General features: G+C 42.4%; 1 protein-coding gene across 3 annotated transcripts in view; it reads right to left on the bottom strand.

Annotated features, from left to right (window-relative positions):
- Positions 1 to 13,047, bottom strand: part of ABCC4 (ATP binding cassette subfamily C member 4 (PEL blood group)) — a 220,666-nt gene that overhangs the window by 42,792 nt on the left and 164,827 nt on the right. For all 3 annotated transcript variants that reach the window (XM_090023501.1, XM_090023518.1, XM_090023509.1), the window contains 2 exons: positions 12,801 to 12,973; positions 3,806 to 3,911 (listed from right to left, as the gene is read on the bottom strand). In XM_090023501.1, coding sequence (XP_089879627.1) covers positions 3,806 to 3,911; positions 12,801 to 12,973 — 279 coding nt within the window. The remainder of the gene's footprint in view (positions 1 to 3,805; positions 3,912 to 12,800; positions 12,974 to 13,047) is intronic.

The raw sequence follows: 13,047 nt of genomic DNA, 5'->3' as shown, positions 1-13,047 counted from the left end.
TGAGAATCATTGTGGACAGTTCGCTGAAAGCATCAGCTCAGTGCTCAGCAGCCATCCAAAAGGCAATGTATTAGGGATTATTATGGAAATTATGAATAACAACTATATATATATATAGTTATGCTTCTTTGTAAATCCATAGTGTGTCCACAGCTTGAATACTATGCACTGTTTTGGTCCCCATACTTTAAAAAGTAGATAGAAGAACTAGATAAGGGCAACAAAAATCATTAGTGTTATGGGACGATGTCCCATAGTGTGCAGATTCCAAGCAGACAGCACACCTCCTGGGACCCCAAATCTGGATGTCAAATTGGTGTTTCTGTTCCCTGCAGAAGGGAGTTTCCAATCACCAGCACTTTTCTTCATGGTGTAATGGTTTTAGGGAAGGGGTGGGCAATTATTTCAGCTGGAGGTCCACTTAATGAGTCCTTGGAACCTATTGAGGGCCACATCCATCTCTTGTCTCTGTCTCACTCTTCTCTTCCCTCCTCCCCCCCATCTTCCCCTCCCCATCTTTTCTCTCTCCCCATAAGGGCTTCCTTATGGGGAGAGAGTAAAGGGGATAGGCCTATTCAAGTTTAGAAAAGAGATGCTTGAAGGGGGAAAAGAATAGGGTTTACAAAATATTAAGTGGTGAAGAGAAAGTAAATATACCTGGGAAACGGAGTATTGAACTCCCCAAATGGCACAGTAATGTATGACAACGCAGCAATCATTCTGAGCTGATCATTGCCTCACTATGGAGATGGATAGATAAAAGATGAAGGGAAATAAATGTGTCCTGACATCCTCAAGTTCCACTCCACTCTTTCCTCCTAAAACTATTTGCCACATCCGCAATTGACCATGAAGACCTTGGATCTGCCTCTTTAGTCATGTTGACTCACTAATGGTTTCCTTATTTTATGGAAGACTGTCATCCTCGTATTGAGGGACTGCCAGCAACAACATTCCTGGCAGTATTGCTGGTGCCTACACAGACAAGAGTAAAAGGTAGTGGTCTGAGGGACGATGAGCTTTGGCAGACTTTCTGTAACACCCTGAATACAGATTCCAAGCAGACAGCACACCTCCTGGGACCCCAAATCTGGATGTCAAATTGGTGTTTCTGTTCCCTGCAGAAGGGAGTTTCCAATCACCAGCACTTTTCTTCACGGTATAATGGTTTTAGGGAAGGGGTAGGCAATTATTTCAGCTGGAGGTCCACTTAATGAGTCCTTGGAACCTATTGAGGGCCACATCCATCTCTTGTCTCTGTCTCACTCCCCCACATCTTCCCCTCCCCATCTTTTCTCCTCTCCTCACTGTCTCTCTCCTTTCTCTCCTCACTGTCTCCTGCTCCTTCCCTCCCTCCAGAACCTGGCTGAAGCTGTAGTTCATCAGCAGCCCCAAGGCTCAGCTCTAGACCCAGATGGGCCTTTCCATCTGGGTCCATAGCTGAGTGTCAGGACTCCTGGTGAACTGAAGCTTCAGCCAGGTTCTGGAGGGAGGGAAGGAGTGGGAGAGAGACAGAGAGAGACACTGCTGTCTACCCAGCACAACAGCAGCTCCTGCCTGGATCCAAAGGTGATGCTGGTGGCAGCTTCTGGGTTAGGGCTCCGGGTGGGAGCTTTCACTGCACTAGGAGAGCAGTGGTATTAGCTGTGGATGGCATTGGCAGGTTGTGCATTCAGGCTCCTGAACCTGCCCACAGCATCCACAGCTGACACTGCCAGTGGTTGGTTTGGTGAAAGTCCCACCTGGGTGCACAGCTGATGTCTGATGCTGCTGGGTGAAAGCAGTCCCACCCACCCACCCACCCAGCACCACACAGTGGCCAGAGCTGCCAGCACCCATAGGCCAGATCCAGAGAGTTGGCAGTTGTCCACCCATTGGCCAGACTGAATCTTCTGGCCATCTGAATCCGGCCCACAGGCCGTATTTTGTTCATCCCTGTTTTAAAGGTACCATCACTGGGCCCTGCACTTCCCACTTTCTGGACTGCTGAGTCTTCCGGGTCTTTCCTGCCAATGTCTTCACCTCTGCTTCTTTCTCAGCTGTTCCACTGCAGTGCTTGGAAGCAGCTGCTAACTTGAATCTGTTCCTCTTGAATTCTGGGGGCCATTCTTCCTCTAGTGGTCACATGGTGCCACTTCTCTTCTTTTCCCTTTAGCCTCTTCAGTACCAGGCTCCCATGATTTCTATCCAAGATATCTTCATTTTCCTTACTAGTATGCAACATGGATACTCATGATACCAACCTTTTAATCTTTTCCTCCAAGACAAGACACAGGCTTACATTTGGTACAGATGAAATAGTCCTGACTCTCTGAAAGGAACGCAAACATAGCTCATTCCATGTAAGTCACAACTGCTGATCCAATTTTCATTTAAGCAAAAGAAGACCAGCCCAGAAGAAGAGTGAGGCTATTCTCTGCAGGGGAGAACTTGGAGAGACTGTGGGAGAATGCTCCAGTCCTGTCAATCAGCTGATTAATGGGATGGGGGGGGGACGTTCTTGTGGGATGGGAACCCCCTCAGGTTATACTTTGAAAACTTTTATTAATTATATGTTCCTTTATTGATAATATTTTTAAGACACATTAAGTTGCTAGTCTTTAAGTTTGCAAAAATTACCTTGAAAATATGAACTGAGCCAAAGTCAATGTAATAATCCCTGCCTGAGTCTTCACACAACTTGGCTCAAGCTGCATAAAAATCTTAAATCAACGCCTGCAGTTCTACATTTACAGCTTTTATATTTCCAAAATGCTAAATATTATACAGTCACACTACATATTAATTTTTATAATCAAATTAATATATCCATATCTAGAGAAAGGTAACGTGAATATATATCTATATCTACATAAATAGACATAGGTATAGATGTAGATATATTATGTGTGTTTATATGTTTCATATATACATACATATCTATTTATATCTGTGTATAGAAAGTTACTATGTATACAAATCAAATACATGTATGTATGAATATTAATACATTTTTGCTGGGTAATTCAATTTTTTACAGTAGCTAAGCTTTTGCTTTTAGTTTTTTGCTGGTGATATTTTGTTTTTGTACTACCCTATTTGTTTCTCCACCAAGCTCCCCACTAAGTATTGTTTCTTTGAGCCCTACAGCTAGAAATGGATGCCACTATGAAACCAGGAAACTTCTTGTGGAGTTCAAAAGGTTGGGAGTGAGGGAGGGAAAGCAAAAGTTTAAGGTGGGAAGCTTATGCTTAGAAAGCCACAAGGCAGTTGAGCCCTGTGGAGTGGAGGATATGACCTACTGCAGCCAGATTCAAGAGAGTCTTTGCCTAAGCACATATGGGTAGAACATGTTAATGAGCTAGGCTAAACAACACTGCAGAAGCCAAGATTTAGGGCTTGTACCTACGCTGCCTATAGAACACACCCAACCCCCCCCCCATTCTTTGCAAATAATCAGAGTATGGCACAGCAGAATATATTTTTCAACTGTATGTAATAACACTTTTTGAGGGTGCATGGTGGACATTTCACAGCAACAAATAAATTAATATCACTGAAGAATACATGGAACCCTGACTTTAGGGTACAATGATGTAACAGCACCAACATGGAAGGCACTGGGTGTTTTAACAGGCCTTCCCTCCATCCTTACATTCTGTGATTTTATAATCTGGCAGTAAATGTGGTTTTGTTAGGTATAAACATATAGAAGAACATTATCATCTTCCTATTTCTAGGTCTAAGTAAAATTCAGTGTAAAAAAAAAATCCCATTCAATCTTATTGAAAAAAGAGACTTGGACAGATGCTGTTTGCACTCTTACCATAATCTTGTCACTGTCAATAATTGTGTTCAACCTGTGTGCAATTGTCAGCACAGTGCACTGGGCAAACTTTTCACGAATTGTCTTCTGAATCAATTCGTCTGTTCTGAAACACAGAAAGAGCAACACAAATAGACATAATTAGACATTTACGTGACTAATCAGACTGCAGAGAAGCTTTATTATTTTCTTGTAAACCCCTATAAAAAAGATCAAGAAATGTAAGCTTACAGAGCATCTATTTTTCTTCATTAGGTTTTAAACTTGCAGAATTATGAGCACACACACGGGCAGTTCTAAAATTTTGGAATGGGGGGTGGTGCAGACATTACATATAAAACAACACACATTTTTCTCCAGTTAAACTAGAAGTTTTACTAATATGCAAGGGGGTTGGGGTTGGAGCTGTATTATTCAATTTAAGATTGAAGCAAAGACAAATATAACTTAATTGGAATAAGTTAAAAACAATCTGCAGGTTGTGAAATAGGAGCTTCATCACCAGGAACAGCTAATTCATTACCAGGACAGCAGAACTGCAGAACAAAGGATAGCTTGATTGGTAGAACATCAAGACCATTTAAAAGAAGAGAAGGTCATTAACAAATATGGAATGAAGAGTTTAGAATGGATCAGGTAGACTATAATGAGCCCTGAAGTCAAATGACTTCCTCAGCACTGCCTTAATAGAAATGCTGCTGCCACTGCTAGGCAGGCTGCCTTTAAACTTTGACTGGACATCGAATTGATGTGGGGTGCAAGAGCACCCTTCCTGGATCTGCCTCTGCATACACACAAGGAGGATGCAATAGGTAAACACTGGAAATGAAAGGCTACAAACTATGGGACTCTTTAGCCTGGAGAAGTGCAGGCTCAGGGGTGACTTGGTGGCACCTTATAAGTACACAAGGGGTGTGCATTAGGATCTGGGGGATGCCTTTTCACCAGTGAACCCCACATAATGACAAGGTCCAACAGTCACAAACTCCTGCAAGACCATTTTAAGCTGGACGTGAGGAACAACTTCTTTACTGTCCAAGCCCCCAAGGACTGGAACAGACTCCACCAGAGGTGGTGCAAGCAGCTACTCTGGACACTTTTAAGAAACATTTGGATGCTTATCTTGCTGGGATCCTTTGACTCTTGCCAACTTCCTGCCCCCTGGACCTGATGATCTTACGAGGTCCCTTCCAGGCCTAATATCTATGAAATCTACGAAATGCTTCTTTTTGGGGGAAAAAAATACTTGTACTATAGTGTGTCAATCAGAGATTTTTCTTCCTAGATAAAAAATGGAGAATAAGTGCTAATAATAATGGTTGGACCCAGTTATTGCTGGATGTGATAGCAGATTCCTTCAAAGTCACTAACCAACAAAACATGATGTTATTTTATACAGTGAAGTCGTATCATATGTGCATTTAACTTAAGTGAATTCAACTATATGTGCTCAGCAGAAAAAAGGGAAAAAAAGACAGAAAAACAATTTAAATAGTGTGGGCGATTCTGTCCGCCATTCCACTCAATAAGAGTATGCCCTGGAGGGAGCGCGAGATGTTTGGTCTTAGTTCCCACGTGCCTCTCATAGTGTGAGCATCTTGCCGCGCTGAGTGTGATTCTAGCATTTAAAGATACATATTTTTCGTACAACATGGCCCCTAAATGCAAGCCAACTACTTCATCTGGTGCTCAACTGAAGAAACAGTGATCTGTTCCAACTCTGGAGGAAAAACTGGCTGTGTTGGACTTAGTGAGAGACAGTATGTTGGTCTCCAATGTGGCACATAAATATGGCCGCAACAAATCTAGCATCCGTGCCATCAAGATTTGAGAGAAATTCGTCAAGCCGTGGCATCAAGTGCTCCAATAACTGCTAAGGTGATGAGCCAAGTGTGTGATAAGACTTTAGTTAAGACTGAAAAGGCATTAAACTTATGGCTGGAAGACATGAACCATAAATGTGTACCTATCGATGGCAACACATTGCAAGAAAAGGCTCTTAGCCTCTATGCGCTGTTCAAACCTCCCACCGAAGAAGGACAGCCTTCTGATGAGAAGGAATTCAAAGCTAGCCAAGGTTGGCTTAACAGTTTTAGGAACTGCTTCAACTTCAAAAATGTGCAGACTACTGGTGAAGCTACATCTGCCGATGAAGAGGCAGCAAAACCCTACCCCAAACAATTGAAGAAAATCATAGAAGAAAAGGGCTAGCTTCCGGAACAAGGTTTTAATGCTCATGAGACTGGGCTCTTCTGGAAAAAAATGCCCAACCGCACTTACATTTCGAAATCAGAAAGCCCCTGGCTTCAAAACAGCTAAAGACCGTGTGACTGTATTGTTTTGTGGCAATGCAGCTGGGCATTTAATAAAGCCGGGCTTGCTCTACAGGGCTGCAAATCCCCGTGCCCTAAAAGGCAAGAACAAAAATCTCCTGCCTGGGTTCTGGCAATCAAATAAAAAGGCTTGGGTGATGGCAGCCTTATTTCTGGATTGGTTCCACAAGTGTTTCATTCCAAAGGTCAAGCGGTACCTCGAAGAGAAAGGACTTGACTTTAAAGTGTTGCTGATTGTAGCCAATGCTCCTGGCCACCCTGAGGCACTCCAATTTGCGCATAACAACGTTGAAGTTGTCTTTCTCCCCTGCAATATCACCTCCATCCTCCAACCTCTCAACCAAGGCATGCTTCGCTGTTTCAAGGCCAAGTACACAAGGCTTATGTTCTCATGGATACCTAGTGCTATGGATGCTGATCTCAATCGTAATGTGATGGAGTGTTGGAAGTCCTTCAATATTGCTGATTGCATCACTTACATTAAACAGGCAACGGATGCAATCAAGCCTAAAACAGTCAATGCATGTTGGCAAAACCTATGGAAAGAATGTGTGAATGATTTTAAGGGTTTTCTGACCACTGACAAAGAAGTGAAACACATTGTTCAGGTGGCCAGGCAAATGGCCTCCTTGACATCCTCGAGGAAGAAATTGAAGAATTACTTGAGGGCCGCAGAGAAACATGGACTAACGAAGAGTTAGAGGAACTGATAAAATCATCTACAGAAGATGAAGATGATGATAACGAACAGCAAGAGCCAGCAAGTTGGAATCATAAATTTGCTGAAGTGTTCCAAGCAGTGAAACACTTGAATGATGTAGTTTCTGAATACGATCCCTCTATGGAATGAAGCCTCAAAATCACATATGATGGACGATTTGAGACCGTACCAAGAAATGTTTGAGCAGCTCAACAGACAAACGCGACAGTTGCCGATTAACATGTTTTTCAAGAAAAAACAACCAGCAGCAGATGAGCCTACGCAATCACCTTCTCGAGCTGCACCAGAGCCAACCACTTCGGCTACAACTCACTCTCTGTAATTTTGACTATATGCGATTTTCGCCTTACGTGCTGACTTTAGAACCTAACCCCCGTGTAATATGGGACTCCACTGTATTGGGATTTGGTAACTAGGACATTAGAGAACTGATCATAGAAAGGCTTGGATCAAATAATACAATTGATTCAGCTTAAATTAAATGACAAAATTAAAGAAAGAAAATCTGTAACTAAGATTATTGATTTCAAACAAGCAAATTTTGAGAAATGAATGGAACTAGTTAGTGAAGTTAACCACACTGAAATGTTCAGGAAGTTAAATATGGAGGTGGTTTGGAATTTCTTTAAACTAAAATATGCAAAAACTACTGCGAATTTATCTCACAAATAAGCAGAAAGAAAAGAAAAAGTACTTACACAGTTGCAAATAAACTTAACAAAATAAATTCCAAGTTAAACTACATACCTCTAAACTACATATCCACATTTTTGTAGCATTAGGCTTACAGCTGACACAAGGTAAACATTTACCCTAATATATACTGCAGGACACATTAAGCAAGATTAATTAAATGCAGGGTATAAGTTAAAAAAAATCAAGATTCAAAATAGGGAGGATGAGTAAAAAGTATTACATTTCCATTGTGCTTATTAATCAGTTATTATCACTCCTTATGCAAAAGTAAACAAGCCCAAAATCTTTGGAGAGGGAATGGCACTACTTTAAAGGTCTTACACATAAAATGGACACTTAACTGCAAAGCTGGCACCACTTCCTTCCAAGGATGAAGTTATAAAAATGAGTCATGGCCAGATGACAAACATAATGCATTTAACATGAGGGACTCATAGTTTTATTGTTCTTTTAGGACTTTTGTGTTCTTCAAGCCATAGCTTGGTAGAACTATATATATTCAGCTCAAACTAACTGATGCAGGACATTTTCAGTTTTTTTTAAAATAAATTCCATTTTCACTTTATTTTTTAGTTCCTGAGGTGTTTCAGAATAAGTTGTATTTGACAAATATATTTAATAGGTTTTATCTGTAATTTCTAGTATATATGGTATGATATGCTAAGTATTTTAAACAGATGGCACCTAATAAAAATGGTACATGTTGCTATTTTTTTTTATAGTCATTCTTTCGTTACTAAGACACTGAAAGAGGTAAAGCACTCTCCAAGTATTATTTGACCCAATATGGCAGAGCACCTTTGGGTGCCTACCACTTTAAAAGCAGAGGCAGGCAGCTACCAGATGCCTGATGAGGGCAGCCATTTTGGGAACACTAGGTATATAAGGCCCCGGCAGATACATTGCCTGGCTGAGAGGCATGGAACATCTAGATGTGAGAGTAGGAGGCTCTTGGTCTTTGGCTGACCTAAAACTGCACCGCGCCGGGGAAGGGTAGACTGGTGGGGCTTCTAGTGGTGTGGGAGCCCCCAGGAAATGCCAGGGCAGTTACCTCCCTGGTGAAAGGTGGGTAGGGGTGCCTTAAATCCAGCCCTCACCATCTGGTGGGTAATTCTGAGTGCTGGACGAATAGTGGGGGTCAGGTATGCCCATGTGTAGGCACCTGAGAACCAGCAGGGATGCAGATCCTGGAGACCCCAAAGTGGGTAATGTGTAGAGCACTGGGAGGCCCCATACAGAGTAGGGCTAAACTCAGAGTAGGCCCGAAGGGCTGTGCATGTGATGGGGATGAGTAGGGCTAAAGTGGGAGTAGGCCTGAAGGCCAGCGCAAAGGTCAGCCCCATGAGAAGTTGGTTGCAAGCATGAGATAGAGACCCCAGGGTGGGGTATAGTGTAAAGTTGCCTGATGAAGGGTCTGAGTCAGAATTAGCTCAGGGTTTCATAGATTTCATAGACATTAGGGCTGGAAGGGACCTTGGAAGATCATTGAGTCCAGCCCCCCACCCAAAGGGCAGGAAGTCGGCTAGGGTCATAGGATCCCAGCAAGATAAGCATCCAATTTACTCTTGAAGGTGTTCAGAGTAGGTGCTTGAACCACCTCCGATGACAGGCTGTTCCAGACCTTGGGGGCTTGGACAGTAAAGAAATTCTTCCTTACGTCCAGCCTGAAACAGTCTCGCAGTAGTTTATGACCATTCAACCTCGTCATTCCTTGGGGCGCTCTGGTGAACAAATGTTCCCCCAGATCCTGGTGGTCACCCCTGATAAACTTATAGGTGGCCATCAGATCAGCCCTGAGCCTACGCTTTTCCAGGCCAAAGAGCCCCATAGCTCTAAGCCTGTCATCATAAGGTCTGTTTTCCTGATCTCTGATGATACGCGTGGTTCTTCTCTGGACTCTCTCAAGCTTCTCCACATCCTTTTTGAATTGTGAAGCCCAAAACTGGATGCAGTACTCTAGCTGCGGCCCCACCAAGGCCAAGTACAAGGGGAGAATGACGTCCCAGGATTTGCTTGAGAAGCATCTATGGATGCAAGCCAGCATTTTGGTTTACTTTACTAGTCGCAGCACCACACTGCAGGCTCATGTTCATCTTGTGGTCAATGATGACCCCCAAGTCTCTTTCTTCTGTAGTGCTAGCCAGCGTAGCACTGCCAAGCCTATAAGGATGCTGCAGGTTTTTCTTCTCAAAAAAAGGTTTGGCACAAGGCCAGTCCACCTAGAGTAGAGAAAATCACGGGAACCAAAGGACTGTGTGGCGAGGCCTGCAAGTGAGTAACGAAGTCTGATGGTCCAAGAGGGGCTGCTCAATGAGGAGCAATAGCAGTTGAGTATGGCCCAGTAATGGGCAGTATGCCAGGGGCCCTGTTGAGAGTGGGGTGGAGTGGAAAAGGCCTCCTGTGAGAGAGGAGGTGGTACGAATAATGGGGGGTCAGACTTGAAGATTTATAAGGTCCCTTCCGACCCTACTTCTATGATTCTATGAATGACCAGATGTGTGGAGCCTGACTTTGGACTGGGTTTGCTCTGGTCTCAGACCAGGGAACGATATTAATCTGGATGCCATCTGCAGGCATGGGCTGCAGTGTAGGACAGGTTCGGAACTGCAGATAACTCCCCCTGGCATTGGGGCAGGGAATGGACATCTTCCTGCATTATATCATCAGTTTATGGGAACAACAAAGTTGTGGCTAGTGAGACTGGGCAGACTGTCCCAGAGAGACAGACAGGCAAGCCAGCATGAGACCTGGTCCCTAGAGAAGCCCCCTGTTACACCCAAATTTTGAGGTCATTTTTGCAAACAAGCAGTCATCTAGGTAAGAAAAATGTTGCAGACTTTTGTTTCCCAAGATTTGTGGGTATAATCAAGAGGTGAAGATTCCCAGAGCTGCAGAAAACTTGAGAAGACCTTTTACTGGTAATAGTCCTGTCCCACTGCAAACTGAAGGAATTTCAGTGCAAACGCTTTAAGGCAACATAAATATATATATCCTGTAAGTCAAGAAGTGAAAACCAATCTCCTTAATAAAGGGAATGACATGAGCCCCATCACCATCTTGAAGTTGATCATTTAGATCTTTTTTAGGTTCACCTGGATCATCATCATTGATTTCCCTTTGGGATCAGAAAATAAGTGCTGTACAACCCCTTTCCCTTGAGGTACTGGGGTTCCTTTTCTAAAAGGGAAGACATTTCTTTCTGTAATGACTTCTTGCAAGAATGTTCCATTTAAAGAGATGGAGAAATGTGTTTTGGAACTGGGAGCAACGTAAAGTGTATGGGCTATCTATGCACTATCACTTTGAGGACTGAACAGTCCAAAGTGTTATTGGGACAGGTGTTAATATAATGGTCCACACACTTTATGTATTTATATGATTAATTTATATGCCATCCTTTCCAAGAAGAGCTTATGATGGCTTACAGTAAAAGACAAAATAACTTATAAAAGCAGATGAAACATTAAGATAAGAGGCCTGAAGAGACCACATTTTCTTGCATACAGTATGTACCTTCCCACCCCACACCCCAATCGAGGTATGTGTATTCAGTTGGAAAGCTGATGTTGTGCCAAAGACAGAAGCACCCTGTTTTAATTCCTGCTTCACAACGCATGAGCTCCGGTATTACTATTCAGACATCTGAGGGAGTCAATAGCCCATTAATGGGGTATTGATTTAATGGCTCACTGCTCTTCACTTCACAGTTGTTAAAAATTCTCTCTCCTTTTTAACAGACATACCACTAATGAAACTAACCTTTCTTAGGGTATTTTGCTGTCTGTGAGGGCTTCTGGTCTCTTCTCCTATTTCACAGCTCTTTAGCTCTTTTCAAGTTCATAGCCAGGGATCCTGTTATTTCTGATTTAAAAAATCCCCAATTTACATATCCCATATTAGTGGCATTTCATTTTAATCACAGAAAAATGTGGATTTTATGTTATATTTTTATCCAAAAATTAGGGATTTTTCTTTTAAATCAGAGAAGACCACGATCCCTGGTCATAGATGAACCCATGGAGACCAGGCTTCAGCAATAGCTGGGATTTTAGTTAAGAAAGAAGGAAGGTTGAATTAGATGAAGAGTAGACTCTGTCCCTGCTCTCTGCAGTACTGACTCTGAAAAACAAATTTGTTCATAATGCCTTTCAAAAACAAGAGTGTATTATATTTGGAATGTGTGTTATATGTGTGAAAATATAGTATATTACTTTCCTTGACTACAACAAATTTTTTATTTGTGAGGAAGGGGTCCTGCAAGATGGGGAAGTAGATGGCCTTGTGTTCGTGTTCTTTGATGCTTCCTAAGCAGCTTAAACAATGACTGTGTTGTTTCAAACAGTAGATCTTGAAAGGGTACAGATTATTGAGAGACCCTTCTGTGTGAAGTGTGAGGCTGAAATGTTTGTGCTTGTTTGCACAAAGGAAAATAGACTGAAAAAGTTCAGTGAAGTGCTGGAGTAAGGTTCTTTACGTCATGTAATGATTTGTCTATGTCTTTAAATGGTAAACCTTCCATCATGGCTTGTACCTCTATCTGGAGACAAACATATGGAGCCAAAAGGTCCAAGTGTATCACAACAGCCAAAACCATTAACCTAAAAACAGTGTCAGCTGTATCCAATGGCCCTCACTGGTGTAACTCACTGGCCCTCTGAAATCAGGACAGCACTCACAGTTCTTAGGACTCTTCTACATGTTACATGTATTATGCAATTACCTGATTAATTGCACAATTTAGACTAGCGACATGTGCAAATTAGCTGTCACACCATGAAAAGGTTTAGCTAGCTATAAAGTTAGAGCTGGAAAATGTGTAATAACTTTTTAACTGGTTTCCATCCAGCTTTAAAATTTGCATGTGTAGCAAAGTATGTCCCCACAGCTGGTGGAGCTCCCAGCTGCAGTAGCATTCCACCCTGCCAAATGGTGGGACTCTCAGCCATGGCAGTGTCCTCTTATCATAACGAGGGGTCCCACTCTAGATGTTCAGGTAAAAATGTGATTGGATTGGATGCTGATTGGATCCCACAAAAGCGTGACAGTGTGGATCGCACATTGCATCCTATCACACCTTAACCCGAACATCAGGAGGGGTCCCTATTTTTGACTAGCATTACTAATAAAAAACAAATCCTAACACAGGCTACAGGAGATACGAAGGCTTTTTTCATTTCTAAGTTACGTTAAAACCAAATATATTTGGAAAGGATCATTACTTTCAATATGGCTATTTGTGTCTTACCTTGGGTCTACATTTGCTGTTGCTTCATCAATAATTAGTATTTGATTTTTTCTGAGAATTGCCCTGGCAAGGCACACAAGTTGTCTCTGACCAACACTGAAATTAGATCCAGATTCTGCTAATTGTGTCTCCATTTTATCAGGTAGTTCTTCCACAGCCTCCTTCAGTTGCACCTATGCATGTCAGAACATTAGAGGATAAGGAGCTCATTTCTGAACAAAATATTGTTGGTTTGATCAGGATAGGT

Source organism: Crocodylus siamensis, chromosome 1 (genome assembly GCF_052110815.1).
Source record: "Crocodylus siamensis isolate JL-2025a chromosome 1, ASM5211081v1, whole genome shotgun sequence".
Classification (NCBI taxonomy): Eukaryota; Metazoa; Chordata; order Crocodylia; family Crocodylidae; genus Crocodylus; species Crocodylus siamensis.
Note: the sequence above shows the minus strand (reverse complement) of the source record. Positions and strands in the feature narration are given on the sequence as shown.